We start from the raw sequence: 22,665 nt of genomic DNA on the forward strand, positions 1-22,665 counted from the left end.
GCTAATAGCAGGGGCTTCAGATTCTCTGCTGAAAAAACCAAAGCCATAAGGTTTTCCAGACTAAGACGCAAGGAAGAAATACCAACACTATTCTTAGAGGGTGTCATATTACCGTATGAAGATCAAGTAAAATACTTGGGTCTGGTATTGGATAAAAGGTTGACATTCACAAATCACATAAACTAGGTTGTATACACTGTCAAATAGCGACTTAATATACTAAAAGTAGTGTCTCTTTTCAACTGGGGAGCAGATTGTGTAACTTTAATAAGGCTTTACCAAACATTGTGCCTTAGCAAAATGGATTACGGATGTCAAATTTATGGATCTGCATGCAAAAGTTCACTGAAGAAGCTTGATTTAGTCCACAATATGGCTTTACGGATCTGTTCGGGAGCCTATAGAATATCTCCAGTGGATAGCTTGTATGTGGACGCAGGAATTCCTCCCCTGTATATTCGCAGGGAGGAATTAAGCCTTAGATATATATCTTGTGTCTTGACATCCAAACAGAATCCAAACTTCAAATTTGTAAAGCAGCCGGTAGACAGAGCTCCAGGGAAAAGAACTCTGCCAAAACCTTTAGAAGTGAGATGTGAAGTTGGGACAGAGAAGGTAGGACTTGTTCCTAACACAATTGCTGAGATCACGCCTCCCAAATTCCCTCCTTGGAACCGATGCCCCACTGAAATATGTCCTCTTAAAAAGAAGAAAATTAGAACTGCTGTAGAGCTAAAAAATGAATTTTTAGAACATTTATCAGTACATGCTGATGCAATTTTTATTTATACAGATGGATCAAAATCCCAAGACGGTGTTGGGTATGCTGTTGTAACTGATAGCACAGTTTTAAAGAGAAAGTTGCCTGATTTTAGCTTTGTTTTACTGCTGAACTGCTGGCAGTCAGCAACGCCCTGAAGTTTGTTTTTAATTCTGTTCTGTGTGGTAGGAACATTGTTATTTTTATGGATTCCATGAGCGTTCTATCCTCTGTAAATAATTTGTTGCCCCATCATTTTCTAGTGCTAGAAATACAGGAATGGCTGATTTTCATAAACAACAGAAAGAAGATAAAAGTAAAATTTTGCTGGGTGCCGTCCCATGTGGGTGTCACTGGAAATGAAAAAGCCGATGCTGCAGCCAAAGCCGCCACTAGGCTCACCCATATAACAGACCGAAAAGTCCCACATACGGACTTGAAACAAGTGATCCATTGTTATACAATGAAGAAGTGGCAAGAGCAATGGACAAGGCTGGATGGCAGTTATAAATTAAAAGAAATTCACCCCTTGGTGAACCCTTGGAAGTGTCCTATTGACAGAAGGTCTAGCATTGTCTTGACAAGACTGAGAATTGGCCATTCCTACATTACACATAAATTTTTAATGGCAAGTGGGGCAGAAAGGCTGGCCCCCCAATAAGTAGTTTTGACAATAAGACACATTTTAGTTAAGTGCCCTGCATTCTCTAATAAGCGCAGGGCAAATTTTTTAACAGATTTATCTTTTAAAGAAATTTTAGGGGAGGAAGTTTGTGTGAAGAACGTTTTAAAGTTTTTAAAAGACATAAATTTATTTTATGAAATTTAAAATTGTGTGTGTGAATGCTTGTGAGTGTGTGTTGTTGAAGTGTGTTCGTGAATGTCTATTGTTTTAATTGTTTTACTTGAATTTTATTTTTATTTTATTTTTAAACTAAAAGATAAATATGCGCTGAATGGCCTACCGGCTCCGGTGCTTGGCCTTCGAGCCAAAAACTCCATAAATCAATCAACCAAAACATTCTTTTCAGGACGGGTCGACAAATAACAAGTTCCAAAAACTGATATGTTGACATATATGGTCACTAACATAAATCATACATTATACATCATAAGAAAAAAAGGAAATACATCTTTAAATTTCCATACACTAATTTGAATGTAACCTAAATCATACAATGTATATGTAAATATATTAATTTCTGAACACTTAATTTTCCTTTCTTAGGAATTAGAATATACATAGAGAACATAAAACTAGAAAGGGGTCACTATCATATGCAGTATGGTAACATCTTGGATTCAGTATATTTGTTATGTATTGGCTTTTCCTGTTGTGCCAATCAGTTTCCCTGCTCTTCATTGTCACATGGAAGGGTAGAGGGAAACATAGGCTTTCAGCACTTTGTATATTTTACACTCTTTTTTACATCATGGCGCTCCAAGAAGCGCGTGAACCAACATTTAACAAAACAAAAACAAAAGGCGCATATCGCCATTAACCTAAACATGTCTTTACTGTGAATACGCTACAATATTGTTCTCCAGATGTTTAGTCCATCTACTTTTGATAACTTTCTCATAAACTTTAGCTATTGTACTTGTAAGGGAGACTGGTCTATAGTTTGTTGGGTCCTCCTTGTTTCCCCCTTTATATATTGGCACAATATTGGCATTTTTCCAGTCTTGCAGTATCATTCTTTCTTTGAGTGAGCAGTCTGTTATCTTATATATTTTGTCTATTAGTTCATCTATACATTATTTTGGTATCCAGTTTGCAATTCCATATGGGCCAAGTGATATTCTGACATCAATGTTCATTATTTGGTCCCTTATTTCATTCTGTGTCACAATTTTTTTTTTTTTTTTCATGGAGGGGAGGGGGATTTTTCTCCCCTTCCTTCATCCCAATTGTGTATATTTTCTTTTGTGAATACATATTTGAAATCTTTGTTTATAATTTCAGCCATTTCTATATGCTTTGTATATTCTATGTTTCCTTGACATAGTTTTACTATTTCCTGTTTATTTTTTAGTTTACCATTTACATATCTATAGAATAATTTAGTTTGATCTTTACATTTGTCCATTATGTTTTTTCATATTTTTTTCTTCCCTGCATATTTTTACATTTTATTTGTTTAGTTTTATATATCTTTGCCACTTTCCTTTTTTCCATCTTTTCCAAGCTTTATCTCTTTTATTTTTTGCCTCACTACATTTTTTGTTATACCAGCACTTAATGTACACATTTTCCTGTTTTTGTTTTGGTATGTATTTATCCACTTCTTTATTATAGATTTTTTTTTTATATCATTCATTTCTCTTCCACTTGTGTTTCTTCATTAAAGAATTTTCCCCAACTTGTTTTTTTGAAAGAATTTTCTAAGTTTCCCAAAATCCATTTTGTTACATATGTCTTCCTTTTCTGTGTTTCTCATTTCTCCCCATAAATATCTCCTCTTTTAGTTTGAGCTCAAATAGTATGTGGTCACTCTTCCCAATTAGTCTCTTGTATTCCATTATATCCACAATATCAGGCTCAGATCTATATATTAAAACTAGTCTTGACAGTTCTTCATTGTTTCTGTATCTGGTATTCTCTTTTACCCATTGAGTCAATATGTATTCATTGGTCATGTCCAGTAGTATGTTTCTTCAAAAGTGTTCTCCACCCTTCACTGTCATCTCTTCCCAATATATTTCTTTAAAGTTAAAATCACCCATAATTACTAGATTTCCTCCTTTCAGCATTTCATTTAATGTATGCCTTGTGTTCCAACATTTTTGAATGGTCACTCTCTTTCCAAGAATGTGTTTTCAGGGGTATGTAGATCACCACAAATTTTCTACTTTTCATGTCACTATTTTCAGCTTTTATCATGATCATATCCACATTATTTTCTCCTCTGATCTTTGTCACATTTAAGAGTTTCTTAGTCAGAAACATGACTCTTCCACCCTGTTTTACCTATCTATTTTTTATCCAGTGTGTGTATTGATGGCTGCACTTTACAGGCATATTTATTTCTTTAATTTTTGTCATTTCAATACTCTTTAAACTATGTATATGAACATTGTTTTTAATACATATACATAACATTTTCCAAGGGAAATGTTAACTGGTTTTCCAAATTGAGAATATGGGAGGATATCATCATGGCTTGAAAATATCAATGGAGTATGATAATAATAAAAAAATAAGACAACAATGTTTACCTTACTCATTTCAGGTTTGAGGTGGACATTGACCTATTTGCTGGGGGCATGTCAGAACGGTCAGTTTCAGGAGGATTGGTTGGCCCCACCTTTGCCTGCATTATTGCAGAGCAATTCAGTGCCCTGAAGAAAGGGGATCGGTTCTACTATGAACATGAAGGCCAGGCTGGATCTTTCACATCAGGTAGTTAATCCATATTAGTGCTTTGTGTGTGTGATATACTTTCACAGGGTGATGTGACACATATGCTATAGCATAAGTTAGTGTTAAGTGCAGCTTTGCCTGCCTTCTTGTTTTCAGTTACAGCCTCTGGCTAGCTCTTGTGGTGAAAAGGAGACCTGAGAGTGTAAGCCTTTCCCTGCCAGTACATAGCATTTTTATCACCAAGACTCCTACTGTGCCCCCACATGCCCACACATAGTAACTGGATGCCTTGCAGCCTCAGGCTAAATGCCAGGGAATCTCAGAGGAGCAGTGGGCCCCAAATATTGTTATGCTCTGATGCTCACCAACCACTGCCCCACTTCCTTGTAGTTTACCCTTGATAGGAACAAGGCTACGGGAGCACACCCTGAAGGAAAAAGCTTTGAGTGGAGTCCCACATGAGGTGTTCAACAGACCGAGTTACTATTGCATAAACACAGCAAAGGAAACATGGACTGGAACTGAAGTGTTTATTCCTGACATTTTGTCAGTTGACTTTCTCAAAGGAATGAGCATACTGGATCGTGCAGAGTTTATTTACATGCTTGGTGGCTCAAGGGGGTATACGAACATAGAAAGCTGTGTTCTGATTGGCCTGCTGAGACAGCCAATCATGAAGTGCTATACCCGCTGAGGATTTAGCCCAAGTGAAGCATCCAGCCGTACTATTGATGTTGGGACGAGTAGTGATGTATGCAGCTTCTATGGATTTCCTGGTCTTATCCATACCTTTGTGTAATACCTTGGGTTGGTTCCATTGTGGGAGGTGCCCAGATTTGTCTACATGCACCACCATTGCGTTGGTGAGCCTATGGTGATGGAGGTCAACCTAATGTTCCCTGATCCTTGTGTTAAGCCCCCTGCTACAAGTTGAGGTCAGATCTCTGGTAAAAAAGGAAATGGGGTTGCAGACAGCAATCTACTAATCTCAGGAACCAGTAGCATTCCGAGTTCAGAGATTTTTGTACCTCCTGTAGCCGAGCAGGTTAAAGCAGCATCTCAATAGCCTCTTGGCCTCAGAGGAGTAGGTTAGATTCTTATGCACGATGGCCATAAAAATTATCTGAAGGAACAACAAGCTACGCCAACATGTCTACAGATGATAGAAAAATCATAAAAGTGAAAAAGGAAGAGACAGCAGAATATTGCAAAAAGATCTAGATACTACTTTTACATGAAGCCAAGAATGGGAAATGAAGTTCTGTACCAAAAAATGCAAAGTAATGTGCATGGGCAATATGGCAAAAGGCCATCCTTAAACTATTCTTTGGAAAGCAAACAGTATGAAAACAAAAGAGGAGAAAGACTCAGGTGTGTTGATTAAGAGACAACCTGGCAACTGACAGACATATCAACAGGATTGTGGGAGAGACATAAGGACTTCTGCAGAAGATTAAACTGGCGTACCATTATATGGATGAAGAAATGACGGAAAAACTCATCGAAACCCTGATATGTCCAAGACTGGAATACAAGTCATCAGTATGGTCCTCACACAGAGTGGAGGATATAGATAAGATTGAGAGAATACAAAGGGTAGGAATCAAACTGGTCCCCAGCCTGGCAGATAAACCATATGAAGAAATACTAAACATACTTGGTCTACCAACTTTAAAAAATGGAAGACAAAGAGGTGACATGATTACAGTATTCAGGTCACTAGAGGGGTAGATTGCATTGATAGAAGAGATCTCCTGATTAAAGATGGGAAGGCTTTAGAGGTCATGGAAGTAATTTTAGAAAGACCACATATTGAAAGGATGTAAAAAGAAAGTTTTCCAAAAAGTTGTATAAATGGAATAGCTTAGAAGATGATATAGCCCAAGCTTAAACAGTACATGAGTTCAAATCTAAATATGATCATTTCCAATTATAATTGGAAATCAAAGATATAGATTAAGTTGTAACCATACATGAACTTGAGTATAGGTATATTAGAAAATTAGAGAATAGGAGACAGGACCCAAAAAGCATTGCTCCTTTCCTCTATACTACAATTAGGTAAATACTAATCTATTCAATGCTCAAGCAAAGCTTCATTCACCTCCATCTCATCACCATCATCTCAAAAAATCACCTGCCAATAGGATAGGGCAAGTGTTAAACGTAGGGCTACACAACCCCGAAAATAGATACAACTTAGATAACACGTTTTTAGAAAAATCTGAGTGCGAGAGGGACTTGGGAGTTCTGGTGAGTCCGGACCTTAAAACCAGGAAGCAGTGCATTAGCGCCAGAAATAAAGCAAACAGAGCATTAGGCTTCATTGCTAGGACGGTAACAAATAGAAGTGCAGAGGTAATTATTAAACTCTATCTAGCGATAGTTAGACCCATCCTTGACTATGCGGTACAGTTTTGGTCTCCGTCCTACAGAATGGACATAAATTCACTAGAATCAGTACAGTGAAATTTGCCTTATGAAGAGAGGCTTAGGCACCTAAACTTACACTCTCTGGAAAGACGCAGAGTGCGGGGTGATCTAATAGAAGTGTTCAAGTGGATCAAAGGTGATGCAAACAAGGTCATCATAATAAAACAACAGGGCAGGACTCGCAGTAATGGGTATAAACTGGACAAATTTAGATTTAAGAAGGAAATAGGCAAGAATTGGTTTACAAATAGGGTGGTCGATGAATGGAATAAACTTAGTAACCATGTAGTAAGCGCTGAAACTATCAGTTGTTTTAAAAAACGATTAGACAACTTTATGGATGGGGATGACAGGTGGTGATGGATACGGAGCTGCCTAGTGTAGGCCTTATGGTCTTTTGCAGTCTCCTTTATTTCTTATGTTCTTATGTGTGGCAGATCTTGGATGTGGCCACTAGCATGATTCCTGCACACGGGCGGTGTTGAAGTGATTGCCGTCAAATGAGTGGTTAGGGACAGGCCCAGATCTCATGTGCTTTCATCATGGCTGAACAGCAGGAAACAGAAGCCCCACTGCTTACCTTTGACCGGGAATGGTCTTTGGACAAACCTTAGGCCTAAAAATTGACTGCCCCACTATACCATGGGTATAAGAAATGTGTCTTTCAAGGCATCTCTTAATGTGGTTGCAACAGAAGAAAAATACCACTCAGTATTGCTGAATGGAATATATGCATACTAATGGATACTGAACCCAGAACTCGTCCACACTGTAGGTCAGCCCTCGTAGCCTATGAACTGAACCAATACAATGACATAGCTGCATTGAGCTAAAACAGACTAGCAGGAGAAAACAACCTCACTGAAGTGGGGGAGGGCTGCATCTTTTGGAAGGGCCACAAAGACACAAAATCTAGAATCCATGGTGATGGATTTGCAGTTCACACAAAACTTTTTTCCAAGATTAATGAATCATCTAGAGGTGTCTCAAGGATTAATGACCTGGCACATTCCTCTTGCTAAACACTGTTACCTTACATTGATAGTGCATACACACCAACAATCAGTGCTGATGAGCAAAAATATGCATCTTACGAATCTCTTCACATGGCACTCAATGCAACGCCCAGTGAAGACAAAGTCCTTCTGTTGAGCGATTTCAGTGCCTGAGTTGGTAGAGATCATCATCTCTGGCCATGGACCCTGGGAAAATATGGAGTAAGCAAAATTAATAACACTAGCCTAAGGTTACTCTCTCTGTCCACAGAACACAACCTAGTTATAATTAACACTACTTTCCAAATGAAAAACAAACATAAAACTACCTAGGTGCATCCTAGGTCTAGATACTGGCACCTAATTGACTACAACTAAGCAAAATGACCAAAAAGATCTCATCATTTACACAGTCAGAGGCACTGAATGTTCTTTTATGGCTCTGGCATCTTTCATAAAAATCTTTACTTGGCCAGTGTTTCTATCCTTAGAAACACACCATTTTGACCTGAAATCTTTCCCTTCCTTTTTATCAGATCTCTTTCCCACTCTATCAAGGAATTAGACATACTCACGTCAATAATTATTTACAATTCTACTTATGCCTATTGATGGCATCTGATCAAGAGGTAAGGGGACATATGTGTATATTTACCAAGTTGTATTATATGGGAAGGAGAGCTATGCCCGTAGTGATCTGTCTTTGTATCTCTCAGCATCTAGATTTGTTCTTAAATTCTTGTATGGTTTTTGCACACACTATTGTTTCATCCAATTTGTTCCAGACATCCACCACTCTGTGGAAAACTATTCTTTTTCAGATCTCTTCTATAACTATCCTTTTTGAGTTTTTTTCATGTTCTCTTATTTTTCTTTTATCCCACTTTAATAAATCTTCTCTATCGAGGACTTTCATGCCTTTCATGATTCTGTAAATGGCCAATAAATCTCCGCTTCCTCTTCTTTGTTACAGTGTTAGTAGTTCCAGTTTAGACAATCTTTGTTCATATGTCAATTTTGAAAATGTTGGGGCCATCTTTGTTACTGCTCTTTGGATTCTTTCAAATTTCTTTATATTCTTTTTTGTGCTGGGTGTCCATAGTGTCGTAGCATACTCCAGTCTTGGTCTTATCAGTGTGACTAATATTTTTTTTACCATTACTTCATCCAAGTAATTAAAAGCTACCTTTATTGATCTTAGTAAATAGTAGATTTCTCTATTTTGTTTATATGCTTGTCTGGTGACATGTCTTTGTTAATAAATACCCTTAGGTTCTTTTCGGAACTAACTTTTTTACTTCCTTTGTACCAATTTTATATTGTCCTGATATATGTGTGTATATATATATATATATATATATATATATATATATATATATATATATATATATATATATATATATATATATATATATATACAGGTACTCCTCGTTTAACGACCTACTCGGTTAGCGACGACGCGGAGTTACGACGGGCTTTATGACAGACGTTTAACGTAAATCTCCCGAAGTTACGACGTTGTGTACGATAATTAAGTTGGCTGAGGCAAATTTGTATGATGTTATAATTGAACTTGTACAGTGGATATTACCTGTGAGGTAAAGTGTTCTGAAGCTTAGGTCTACATTACCATCCTGCAAGCTGCAAAAACTACCTGGGGTACAGTATATACCGGTAGGGGTAATTTTTTAGTTTCGACCATGGGCGCAATAGAGCAATAGAAAATTAATTATTAATTTTGTAAATTATAATGTATCAAAGTAATATGCAATATTGTGAGCGGAAAAAAAAGGTGCTAAAACAAATTTCGTAAGTAACGAAGTCATGTCGGACGAATGGTACACCATGTTTGTTATGATAGATGCCGATGTCGAAGAAATAAAAGGATGGTGAATTCGTCTAACCTAAACTAAACTACCTAACCTAACCTGTGTTTGATAAATCATACCTGCAAATTAAATGTCATCCGGCTCGTCCTCGTTGTCGTCGTCGTGAGAGACGTTGGCAGACGACAAGATGGCGTCCCAATCCTATGCTACCGACTTCGTTCATTAGCATATTTTCTTGTAGCATGGTATTTTTTACTTTCATTTCCGCCCACAAAATTGCATATTACGTTGATACATTTTAATTTACAAAATTAATAATTAATTTTCTATTGCTATATTGCGCCCATGGTCGAAACTAAAAAAATACCCCAGTATTCAATATGGAATGTCAGCATATGCGGATTTGGTCATATACGGTAATTTCAGGAACCTAACCACCGTAAATAAACAGTAAATAAAGCTTTAATGTACTGTATAAAAGAGGGAAAATACACGAAAATAAAGATACATGTATTGCTGGACATTGTACATACAGTACATGTACGTATATGTATACACTTTCGCTTAACGACCAATTCGGTTAACGACGGCGCGCTGGTCCCAATTGTCGTCGTTAAACGAGGAGTGGTTGTATATATATATATATATACAACCACTCCTCGTTTAACGACGACAATTGGGACCAGCGTGCCGTCGTTAACCGAATTGGTCGTTAAGCAAAAGTGTATACATATATGTACATGTACTGTATGTACAATGTCCAGCAATACATGTATCTTTATTTTCGTGTATTTTCCCTCTTTTATACAGTACATTAAAGCTTTATTTACTGTTTATTTATGGTGGTTAGGTTCCTGAAATTACCGTATATGACCAAATCTGCGTATGCTGACATTCCATATTGAATACTGGGGTATTTTTTTAGTTTTCGACCATGGCCGCAATATAGCAATAGAAAATTAATTATTAATTTTGTAAATTAAAATGTATTAACGTAATATGCAATTTTGTGGGTGGAAATGAAAGTAAAAAATACCATGCTTCAAGAAAATATGCTAATGAACGAAGTTGGTAGCATAGGATTGGGACACCATCTTGTTGTCTGCCAACGTCTCTCACGACGACGACAACGAGGACGAGCCGGATGACATTTAATTTGCAGGTAATGATTTATCAAACACAGGTTAGGTTAGTTTAGTTTAGGTTAGATGAATTTATCATCCTTTCATTTCTTCGACATCGGCATCTATCATAACAAACATGGTGTACCATTCGTCCGACATGACTTCGTTACTTTCAAAATTTGTTTTAGCACCTTTTTTTTCCGCTCAATTGCATATTATGTTGATACATTATAATTTACAAAATTAATAATTAATTTTCTATTGTTATATTGCGCCCTTGGTCGAAACTAAAAATTTACCACTACCGGTATATTCTGTACCCCAGGTAGTTTTTGCAGCTTGCAGGATGGTAATGTAGACTTAAGCTTCAGAACGCTTTACCTCACAGGTAATATCCACCGTACAAGTTCAATTATAACATCATACAAATTTGCCGCAGCCAACTTAATTATCGTACACAACGTCGTAACTTCGGGAGATTTACCTTAAACGAATGTCATAAAGCCTGCCGTTACTCCGAGTTGTCGTTAACCGAGTAGGTCGTTAAATGAGGAGTGGGTGTATATATATATATATTTTTTTTACTTTTTCCAAACTCTATTATACTACATTTCTTAATGTTGAAGTTTACTTCCACTTTTGGCTCCATTCCCAGACTTTGTCCAGGTCTCTCTGTAGTGATTCAGTCTTCCTCTGTACATACATATACCAAGGCTTTTTCCCCCTTACAAGGGAGGTAGCCAAAAAGGAAAAGGCATAAAATCATTCCCACCTATTCCATCCCTGAATACACTCCACACCCCTCCACCCTCCCTCTTATCTTAGCACCTCCTGGATGACGGGTCATCCCAGCACCTTGTTGCCCTGGGTCAGAAGCAGTGTCGCAAGACACAGCACATCCACAGCAAGCCTGCTTCATTAAATCGGTGACCCCCCCTCTCCATCCCCCCATTGCATAAAAGGAGAGGACGGGGAGAAATCCCTTTGGGCTGCGTCAAATTTTGCTCACACATGCTACCTCACCCCCCTTCCCCCCGTCCATTCCACCTCATGCATCACAACATCATCCATATACAACCATTCTCCATTCACCCCTGTCTTCTGTCCTCTCCCGTCCTTCCTCAACAGACATTCCCCTCCTCCCCAAAGCCCCCTTCACCCCATCCATCCACCTCATCCTAGGAAGTCCCCTCATGTTCACTCCCTCTACATCTACCTTCCATACCTCTTTTACTAGTCTTTCTTCACTCATTCTTTCCATGTGTCCAAACCATCCTAATACTCTTTCATCAACCCTATCTCCCAACTCCCTTTCCACCCCCGTTCTTCTCCTCACCTCCTCATTTCTCACTCTATCTATCCTAGTAACCCCTATCATACTTCTCAGACACCTCATCTCAAACACATTCAAACTCTTTCTCTCTTGCTTTCTTATGTTCCATGTTTTTGCCCCATACAGTGCTGTTGGCACAATCACTCCTTCATACAGTCTCCTCTTAGCATCCATTCCCAAATGTCTATTCCTCATTACACTTTTTAATCCACCAAGGCATTTACTCGCTTCTCTCAATCTACATTCTACCTCCACCTTCACTCCACCTTTTCCTGCCACATTTGCACCCAAGTATCTAAAACTATCCACTTCCTCCAGTCGCTCTCCCTTAATGCTCACTTCCAGTCTACTGCCACTTTCACCCCTTGTACATCTCATCACCTTACTTTTACCCACATTTATCTGTAGCTTTCTTTTATTACATACTCTCCCAAACTCTGTCACCAACTTCCTCAATCCCTCCTCCGATCCTGCCACAAGCGCAGTGTCGTCCGCAAACAACAGCTGGCTCACCTCCTACTTTTCTCCATTTTCTTTAACCATCTCCAATCCCTGTCCCACTACCCTTGCATTTACCTCTCGCACTACCCCACCCATGTATAAGTTGAACAGCCAGGGCGACAAAACGCATCCTTGACGAAGTCCCACCTTTACCTCAAACCACTCACTCTTTCCATTTCTAATCCTGACACAAGCTCTACTACTCTCATAAAAACTCTTGACAGCTCCCAGAAGCTTTCCTCTTATCCCATATATCTGCATAACCTCCCACAGTGCCTTGCTGTCTACCCTATCGTAAGACTTTTCCAGATCCATAAAAGCCCAAAAAACATCCTTCCCCTTACCTATTGCTTTCTCACATATCTGTCTTACCACAAAGATCTGATCTACACAACCTCTACCCGTTCTAAATCCACACTGTTTCTCACCAATTACTCCCTCTGTTCCTCTCCTAATCCTCTCAAACAAGATCCTCCCATAAGCCTTCCCAACTACACTTAACAAGCTAATCCCTCTGAAACTACTACACTCACACTTGTCCCCTTTTCCCTTGTAAAGTGGAACCATACAGGCACTCCTCCAGTCCTCCAGCACTCTACCCTCTCTCCAGCAAACATTAGATAACCTCACCAGCCAGTCCACTATCACTGTACCTCCTTTTTTTTTTAGACATTCTGCATGGCATCCATCCAGACCATTTGCCTTACCTGCTTTCATCATCTTAACAACTGCCTTCACTTCATCCTTCCTTATTTCTCCTCCATTCTCCTCACTCATCACTCTCATTTTCTTTGCATTTCCCACTGCAACTATGTTTCCCTTCTTATCCTCCTTCACATTTAGCAACTCCCTAAAATATTCTGCCCATCTTCCCCTTACTGCCTTCTTTTCCATTATCATCTTTCCATTTGCACCTTTTACCTCTGTACTTACTTTTTTTAGGAAAGATGAAGTGAAGCCAGTTGTTAATATGACGAGAGCAGGTAAGGCACCTGGGTTGGATGAATGTCATGGAGAATGTCTGAAAAAAGGAGGTACAGTGATAGTGGACTGGCTGGTGAGGTTAATTAATGCTTGTTAAGATAGGGTAGAGTGCTGGAGGAGTGCCTGTATATTTCCACTTTACAAGGGAAAAGGGGACAAGTGTGAGTGTAGTAGTTTCAGAGGGATCAGCTTGTTAAGTGTAGTTGGGAAGGCTTATGGGAGGGTCTTGATTGAGAGGAATAGGAGAGGAACAGAGGGAGTAATTGGTGAGGAATAGTGTGGGTTTAGGACAGGTAGGGGATGCGTAGATTAGATTTTGTGGTAAGACAGATATGTAAGAAAGCTCACTTTCTTGGTCACAGCCTGTATTTGGTCTTGTATTTACCTAGTTGTATTTTACGGGACGAGAGCTATGCTGTTAGTGACCCATTTTCATATATCTCCACATCCAGTTTATTATTAAAATCTTGTATAGTTTTGGCATTCACTGTTTCTCCATTTAGTTTGTTCCAAACATCACTCACTCTATGTGGGAAGCTATTCTTTTTCAAATCTCTTCTGTAACTGTCCTTCTTTAGCTTCTTCTCATGTCCTCTTGTTTCTCTTCTGTCTCATTTTACTAAGTCATCTCTATCAAGAATTTCCATCCTTTTCATAGTTCTGTAAATAGTCAACAAATCACCTTTCTCTTCTCTGTTCCAGTCTTGATAGATGTAATTTCTTCAATCTTTGTTCGTATGTCAAATTTGATAGTGTAGGTGCCATTTTTGTTGCTGCTCTTTTTTTTTTTTTTTTTTTTTTTTTTTTTTTTTGTGTGCTAGGTGCCCATAGTGTTGCAGTATACTCTAGTTTAGGTCTTATCAGTGCAACCACTATCTTCTTTACCATTTCTTCATCCATGTAGTCGAAGGCCACTTTCATTGATCTTAATAAGTTAGAAGTCTCTCCAACTAATTTATTGACATGTTTGTCAGGTGTCAAGTCACTTGAGATAATCACTCCCAGGTCCCTTTCTGAGTTGACTTTTTTTACTTCCTTGGTACCAATTTTATATTGATCCAATATTCTATTTTTGCTTTTTCCAAATTCCATTATACTACATTTCTTAATGTTAAAGTTCACTTCACACCTCTGACTCCATTCCCATATTTTGTCCAAGTCTTCCTGTAGCGATCTGCAATCTTCTTCTGTGCTTACTCTCTTGAGAAATTTAGCATCGTCAGCAAAGAAGTTTATGTATCACTTCACTCCCTCATTCATATCATTTATATATATGGCAAACATTAAAGGAGCCAATACAGAGCCTTGTAGGACACCATTTATCACATCTTCCCAGTTCAAATTTTTGCCTCAAAGTACTACTCTCATTTTTCTCCCACTTAAGAAATCCTTCATCAGTAGATTACCTTGTATTCCTCCTATTATTTCAGTTTTTCTTATTAATTTTTTTTTGTGATACTTTGGCAAATGCCTTCTGCAAATCCAAGAAAGCGCAATCTGCCCAGCCATCTCTTTCTTGTATTATCTCAATTAATCTCGAGTAAAGCCAAATTGTTTAGGGTTTAATATTTTGTTCTCTTCCAAGTGTTTGATCCATTTATTTCTGATAACCTTTTCGCTTATTTTTGCTACTGTGCTCGTAAGGGATACCAGTCTGAAGTTTGTAGGATCTTTGTTTCCTCTTTTATATTTTGGTACTATGCTTGCATTTTTCCAGTCCTGCAGTACCTTTCCTTCTTTGACTGAAAAGTCTATTATCTTGTATAATTTGTCCGTCAGTTCGTCTATACACTCAATATCCAATTTGCAATTCCATCCGGTCCATACGATTTCCTAACATCTAGGTATTTTATTTGGTCTCTTATTTCTTTCTGTGTTACCTTTATTTCTTTCATTTTAGGGGATGTTTCTTATTGTCCATCTTCCAAAATTTGTGAGCTCTCAATTTCAGAAACAAACCTGAAATGTCTAATCATAACTTCTGCCATTTTTGTGTTGTCTATATATTATTTATTTCAATGCAGTTTTACAATTTCGTGTTTGTTTTTAATTTAAGACATATCTGTAAAAGAGTTTAGGTTGATCCTTACATTTATCTATAATGTCTTTTTCATAATTTCTTTTTTCTTTCCTGTGTATATTCACATATTCGTTCCTAAGTTTTATATATTTTTGCCATTTGGATGATTTTTTGTCTCTTCCATCTTTTCTAGGCTTTGTCTCTTCTGTCTTTAGCCTCACTGCACCTTTTGTTATACCAGCACTTTATATAAAACTCTTTTTGCTTCTTCTTTGGTACATATTTATCAATTCCTTCCTTGTACTTTTCTTTGAATATGTTCCATTTGTCTTACATCTTTGTTTCCTCTTTGGAGAATTTATCCCAGTTTGTGTTATGGAATTTTTTTCTAAGTTTTACAAAATCCATTTTGTTGTACATTAACCTTCCTTCTCTATGTTTTTCATTCCTTCTTACATTGTTTTGTTCTTTTAATTCAAACTCAATTAGTATATGGTCATTCTTTCCAATTGGTGTTTTATACTCCTTTTATGCTTCTGACCCAGGGGAGTGGACAAGGTGTAGGGATGACCCGTCATTCAGGAGGTGGAGGGGTGTGGAGTGTATTCAGGGATGGAATGGGTGGGAATGATTTTATGCCTTTTTCTTTTTGGCTACCCCCCTTGTAAGGGGGAAAAAGCCTTGGTATATGTATGTATGTATGTTTTATACTCCATTTTGTTCATGATATCCAGTTCAGAAGTTAATATTAAGTCTAGTTTTGATGGTTCCTCATTGTTTCTATATCCAGCAGAATGTTGCTCCCAACTTCTCTCCCTTTTACCATAATTTCTTCCCAGATTATATCCTTTGCATTAAAATCCTCCATAATTACTATGTTGCCACCCTCTTTCAGTAACTCATGTAGCACATTCATTGTGTCTTCCAGAAATTTGGAATGATCACTATCAGACCAAGCCTGTGTATTTGGTGGCACATATACTGCTACAAAATTTCTACTTTTCATATTTTTATTTACAACTTTAATCATAATTAATTCCACATTATATTTGCCTTCATTTATCTTTGTCACATCTAAACCATTTTTGGTCAATATCATGACACCTCCCTTTTTGTCTATTCTGTTTTTCGCCCAGTGGTTGTATAGACCTTGTCCCACCATACTTGTTGATAGGGGGCCTTTCAGTTTTGTCACCACAATACCCATAATTGATGACGTATGAAGATTTATACCACCAGACTCAAACCTATAGCAGTGAAACCCTCCTGGATCAATGCTATCTCCACTGGATATGGCATACAATTAGAATGTCTGAACATTAGCTTCCAAGACAAATGCTGTATAGTCAGCTATTCTTGGGAATCAGAAGAGTAGGAACCCCCAAGAAAAGATACAAAGATCATTGTAAAGACCCACTCAGAAAATGCAATATAGATCCAAATGAGCTTGAGACACTACCAGTAAGTGGACATGCTTGGAGGGCAGTATGTGCTAGTGATACTATCAGACATGCAATTGAAATTTCATGAAATCCAAAAACTGCTCCAAATGTCACCAATGTATGGCTGGAGCCCAACTCCTTACAAAAAATACTTTTCCCACATATCCAATCAAATTTGCAGCTCCTGCAACACAATTGCTAATCATCATCATCACAAATGGATGTAGAACAGAGTCATCATTGGCAGTGATGGACCACCATAAGTATATATAAAAACAATTTAGGCCAGTGTAAAGCTCTGATCTCAGGCTCCTAAGTTCAAGAATCCCATTTGTTACTGTTCTGCTATGCAGAGCATCTAAAAGAACTATAACCTGATCTGAACTTAGGAGGAATTGAAATCTACACTCAGATATATCTTGTTATACATGAGCCTCATTCAAATGTTATGCCTTGTGGTGGCATAAAGAGCTGTTTAGAATGGGAGATATTAGACTGTAGATTTCAGTCACTTCCAATCTAGGGTATTCATCTCTGGTTATGGCCCTTTTAGTTTATGTGTGTGGCAGAACAGTAGCAGACAAGACTCCTGATCTTAGGAGCCTGTAATTGAAATTTTACAATAGCTGGATTTGATTATTTGGAAAGACTTCACTCCAACATGTGATTTGTTCCATAATAGTTACAGTGAAAAAGTGAAGAAAAACCTTATTCAAATACTACTATGCCTAACTGGTAGTATTAAGAGCTGTTTAGAACTAGAGATATCTGACTGTAGATTTCAGTCACTCTGAATCCAGGGTATTCATATCTGGTTATAGCTTTCTAAGATGCTTTCAGTGGCAGAATGGTAGCTTATAGGACTTGTGATCTTAGGGGCCTGGGATTGAAGCTTTGTGATGACCTGATTTGATTATTTGAAAGATTTCACTGCAAATTTTGAATTATTTAATTTTATATAGTATATATACTGGGTAATTTTTTATTAATTTTAGTGTAGAAAAAATCCTCTCCTGCACACATCTAGGCCTAATGTAAAACTAACAACTGAGCAGACCGACCCCTCTGCCTCCCCTTAGCTATGCCACTGATGTAGACCTTTCATTATTGTGGATTATCCACATGTTGATGTACCTTCATAAAATGCCATGAATGTCATCACATTCATGACTGCTTTTCCCCTACCCAGGTCAGCTGAGAGCAATCCGGCAAACAACACTGTCATCGCTTATATGCCATCACACTGATATTGAACAGCTCCAGCCAAAAGCTTTCCTTCTACCATCACAACCAGGGTAAGACAAAATTGCTGAGAGTACAGCACCATATACCAAAAATTTCTTCCCCTTTTAAAGAAGAGCTAGTCAAGGCATCCTCCCACTCCCACCTGTCTAACTCCCATTTGTTTCCCATTAATCTAGCTCCTCATGGATGAAGGGTCATCCCACTGCCTGGGTCAGAAGGAATGCAGCTAGACACAGCACATCGACAGTGCCCCACTGTTTCATTTATGTGGTGACCGTCCTTAAAATAAGAAAGAAAAAAAAATCTGTGTTGCATTAATTTACATTCCATTCTTCCATTCACAATCATTCTGTGTGGTGGTAACATAATTGGAATCATGCTAGTTTCACATTCACTTACTGTTTTCTTGGATTTTTTTTCCAACCCTGTGCTTCTTTTGCTATGGCCTCTTTATTGTCTTTATTATTCATCTTTAATTATTCATTCTCCTCTTTTACTTCTTTTAACTGTCTTTTTAATTCTTCTATTTCTTTAGTTAAGTTTTTGTTCACCTTCTCTAGTTCTTCCAATTTTTCAACTCTCAGTGCAATCTTTGCTATGTTACCAAACCTATTCTCCCAATGTTCGGTCATTTGTTCAAGTTTTTCCTCTAGTCTTGCTAATTGGGGGAGGTTGGTATCCCCCCCCCTCATTAAATCCCTGGAAATTATTATCCTCACCTTCCATTGTGCTGCTCTTATCTATATTTCTAATCTTTACATTTTTGTTAATCCCTTCACCAAAATTGTCAGTCCTTCTCTTGTTTACAAGATGCCTGGCCTCCTGGACCTACACCACGAGCTTTCCCTTTCCCTGTAAATACAATAAGGTACTTCATTTGCATTGAGATCCATGAAATTTCACTTTTTCTTCAGAACTCCAATCTTCGCCATCCATCCGACGAAAGTGTGTATTTACCTAGTATTTTATGGGAAGGGGAGCTATGCTCGAGGTGTCCCGCCTTCATATCTCATTTTATCTAAACTATTTTTAAATTCATGTATTGTTTTTGCACACACCACTTTCTCATCTAACTTGTTCCAATTGTCTATTACTTTGTGAGGAAAGCAGTTCTTATTCAGATCTCCTCTATAGCTGTCTTTCTTGATTTTCTTTCTGTGCCCTCTTGTATTTCTATCATCCCATTTTATCAGATTCTCTCTATCAATAATTTCTATGCCTTTCATGATTCTGTAAATAGCTATCAAATCTCCTCTCTTCTTTGCTCTAGTGTCTGTAGTTCAAGTTTTGCTAGTCTTTCTTCATATGATAGTTTTGAGAGTGTTGGTGCTAATTTTGTAATTGCTCTTTGTATTCTTTCAATTTTTTTTATACTTTTACTTGTGACCACATCGTTGCAGCATATTCCAATCTTGGTCTTATCAGAGTGATTAGAATTTTCTTCACCATTTCTTCATCCAGGTATGTAAATGCCACTTTGATTGTTCTTATTAGATGATAAGTTTCTCCAAAAATCTTATCTATATGTTTCTCAGGTGAAATATTATTCATAACGATGACTCCCAGGCCCTTCTCATTTTCTACTTTTTTTATTCCTTCTTCTCCCAATTTATATGCTCCTGTTATTCTGTTTTTGCTTTTTCCAAATTCCATTATACTACACTTTTTAGTGTTGAACTCCATCTCCCACTTCCTACTCCATTCCCATACTTTATTTAGATCACTCTGTAGTGACTCACAATCTTCTTCCGTGTTCACTTTTTTTAATAGTTTTGCATCATCTGTAAAGAAGCTCATATAACTTTCAATTTCTTCATCCATATCATTAATATATATAGCAAACATTATTGGGGCCAGTACTGTTCCTTGTGGAACACCGCTTATTACGTCATCCCATTTTGAGTGTTTGTCTCTTATCACTACTCTCATTTTTCTTTCTTGCAAAAAGTCTTCCATCCATTTAAGCAGTTTGCCCTGTATTCCTCCTTCAGTTTCTAATTTCTTAAGCAACTTCTTATGTGGTACTTTGTCAAAAGCTTTTTTTTTTTAGGTTTAGAAATGCACAATCAACCCATCCATCTCTTTCTGGTATTATATATATTAACCTTGAATAGAAACATATTAGATTAGTGATGCATGATCATCCTTGTCTGAATCGAAATTGCCTTGGATTTAGCACGCTGTTTTTTTTTTTTTTTTTTTTTTATAAATATTTTACCCATTTACTTTTGATAATTCTTTCACAATTTTTTGCTATTGTACTTGTTAGAGAGACTGGTCTATAGTTGGTAGCGTCTTCTTTATTTCCTCCTTTATATATGGGTACTATATTTGCTTTTTTCCAATCTTCTGTAACTTTTCCTTCTTTCAAGGAACTATTTATTATGCTATGTATTTTGTCTGCCAGTTCATTCCTGCATTCTTTCAAAATCCAATTTGCTATTTTGTCTGGTCCATGCAATTTTCTAACATCAAGATTCCTCAAATGTTTCATTGTTTCATTCTTTGTTACTTCTATTTCTTTCATAGGGGGGACTTTCTCCTTCCATTTGATCTCTTCCGGTTGTATATTGTCCCTTGTAAACACTGATTTAAAATGCATGTTCATAATTTCCACCATTTCTATTTCCTCTGTGTATTCAACTCCTCTTTGTCTTAATTTCTCCAAATGTTGTTTGTTTTTCAATTTGTTGTTTACAAATCTGTAGAATAGTTTTGGTTGATCTTTACATTTTTCTATGACATCTTTTTCATATTTTCTTTTTTCCTCTCTGCATGCTTGTACATATTCATTTCTATAACAAGTACAGTATATATTTTCTATTTTTCAGGTCTTTTGTGTTTCTTCCATTTGGTCCAAGCTTTGTCTCTTGTCTTTTAACTCCCTACAACTTTTGTTGTACCAGCACTTTACATATTCTTTTTCTTGTTTTTGTCTTGGGACATACTTTTCCACTCCTTTTTTTTATAAATTTTGTCAAAATATTCCATTTCTCTTCTACTGTTGTATCTTCTTTGTGTATTCTTTCCCAGTTTTCATTTTGAAAGAATTCTCTTATTTGATCAAAATTTGTTTTTTCATACATCAATCTTCCTTTTCTATATTGTTCATTTCTTTTCATGTATTTTTTCTCATTTAGCTCTAGTTCTATCAATATGTAGTCACTTTTACTTATTGGTGCCTGGTATTTTATCTTTTCCACTATTTCAGGTTCTGATGTGATTATTAGGTCTAGTCTCGATGGTTCTTCTTAATTTCTATACCTAGTGTTCTCCTGAATCCATTTTGTCATTGTGTGGTCAATAATCATCTCAAGTAGAACATTTCCCCATGAGTCTTCTCCACCTTTTACGGTCATCTCTTCCCAGCATATTTCTTTGCAATTAAAGTCGCCCATCATAACTATTCTTCCTCCATCTTCCATTATCTTGTTTAGTGTTATTCTTGTGTCTTCTAACATACTTTTATGTTTACTCTCTTCCCACGAGGCTGTTTTTAGGGGCACGTAGTTTATTACAAACTTTCTGCTCTTCTTATCTCTGTCTTCTACTTCTATCATAATCATCTCTACTCTATTCTTTCCATATGTGACACTCTTCACGTTTATATCCTTCTTAGTCAAGAACATAACTCCACCCCCTTGTTTTATCTCTGTTTCTAATCCAATAATTATATGCATTGTGTCCTATGCTGTTGGGTGGTAGTGGACCTTTTAATTTTGTCTCTACAATTCCCATTATGTCTGGTTGTTTTTCCTTCAGATACTCGTTCAGTTCATTCAGTCCTGTTATTAATCCATCTATATTTGTGTAGGACACTCTTAACTTTCTGTTATTTCCATTGTATTCTCTGTTTCTTTTTTGTTTCTGTTATGGTCCATTTCCTCAATTTCATATTCACTACTCTCCAGTAGAATTCTTCTTTTTCTGACTCTGTTCTGGTCGCGTTTTTTTCTTTAGCTTCTTTCCTTTTAATTTTTTCTTCCTCTCTTTCCTCTTAATTCATTTCTCTTTTTATCCATACCTTTTTATATTGTTCACTTGCTGCTAGCTTCCCTGTTTTTGCTACGATAGTCTCTGCTGTTGTTTGTGACCTAAATTTAATCTTAATTGGTCTGGTCTTATCTGTACTATATTTTCCGAGCCTAAACATCTCTTTGATTTGTTTCATTATTTCTGGTTCATCTTCCTGAACTAATTTTAGTAAACTGCTTACTTTTTCTTTTTCCTCACTGATTCTTGAAGTTCTATCTAGGTTATGTTTCTCCTCCATTCCCAATATAATTATACATTTCTTTTTATCTGCTAAGTCTCTTACTATATTCTCCTTCTGTCTCATCGCTTTGATAACTGAGTCTTCAGTTTGTTCTTTCATTTGCTGTTTAATTATGTCAGTAAATGCAACTTTACTGTTTTCCTGGATTTTTTTCCAACCCTGTGCTTCTATTGCTATGGCCTCTTTATTTTCTTTATTATTCCACTTTAATTCTTCATTCTCCTCTTTTACTTCTTTTAACTGTCTTTTTAGTTCTTCTATTTCATTAGTTTAATTTTTGTTCGCCTTCTCTAGTTCTTCCAACTTTTCAACTCTCTGCGCAATGTTGATTATGTTACCAAACCTGTCTTCCCAATGTT

At 37.1% G+C, this 22,665-nt stretch overlaps 1 protein-coding gene across 2 annotated transcripts in view; it reads left to right on the forward strand.

Moving 5' to 3' along the window:
* Nucleotides 1–22,665, forward strand: part of LOC143023841 (peroxidase-like) — a 724,944-nt gene that overhangs the window by 501,031 nt on the left and 201,248 nt on the right. For both annotated transcript variants that reach the window (XM_076182490.1, XM_076182481.1), the window contains exons 12-13: nt 3,994–4,163; nt 17,975–18,080. In XM_076182490.1, coding sequence (XP_076038605.1) covers nt 3,994–4,163; nt 17,975–18,080 — 276 coding nt within the window. The remainder of the gene's footprint in view (nt 1–3,993; nt 4,164–17,974; nt 18,081–22,665) is intronic.

This window comes from Oratosquilla oratoria, chromosome 3, assembly GCF_046742065.1.
Source record: "Oratosquilla oratoria isolate Oo_2021 chromosome 3, ASM4674206v1, whole genome shotgun sequence".
Lineage (NCBI taxonomy): Eukaryota > Metazoa > Arthropoda > Malacostraca > Stomatopoda > Squillidae > Oratosquilla > Oratosquilla oratoria.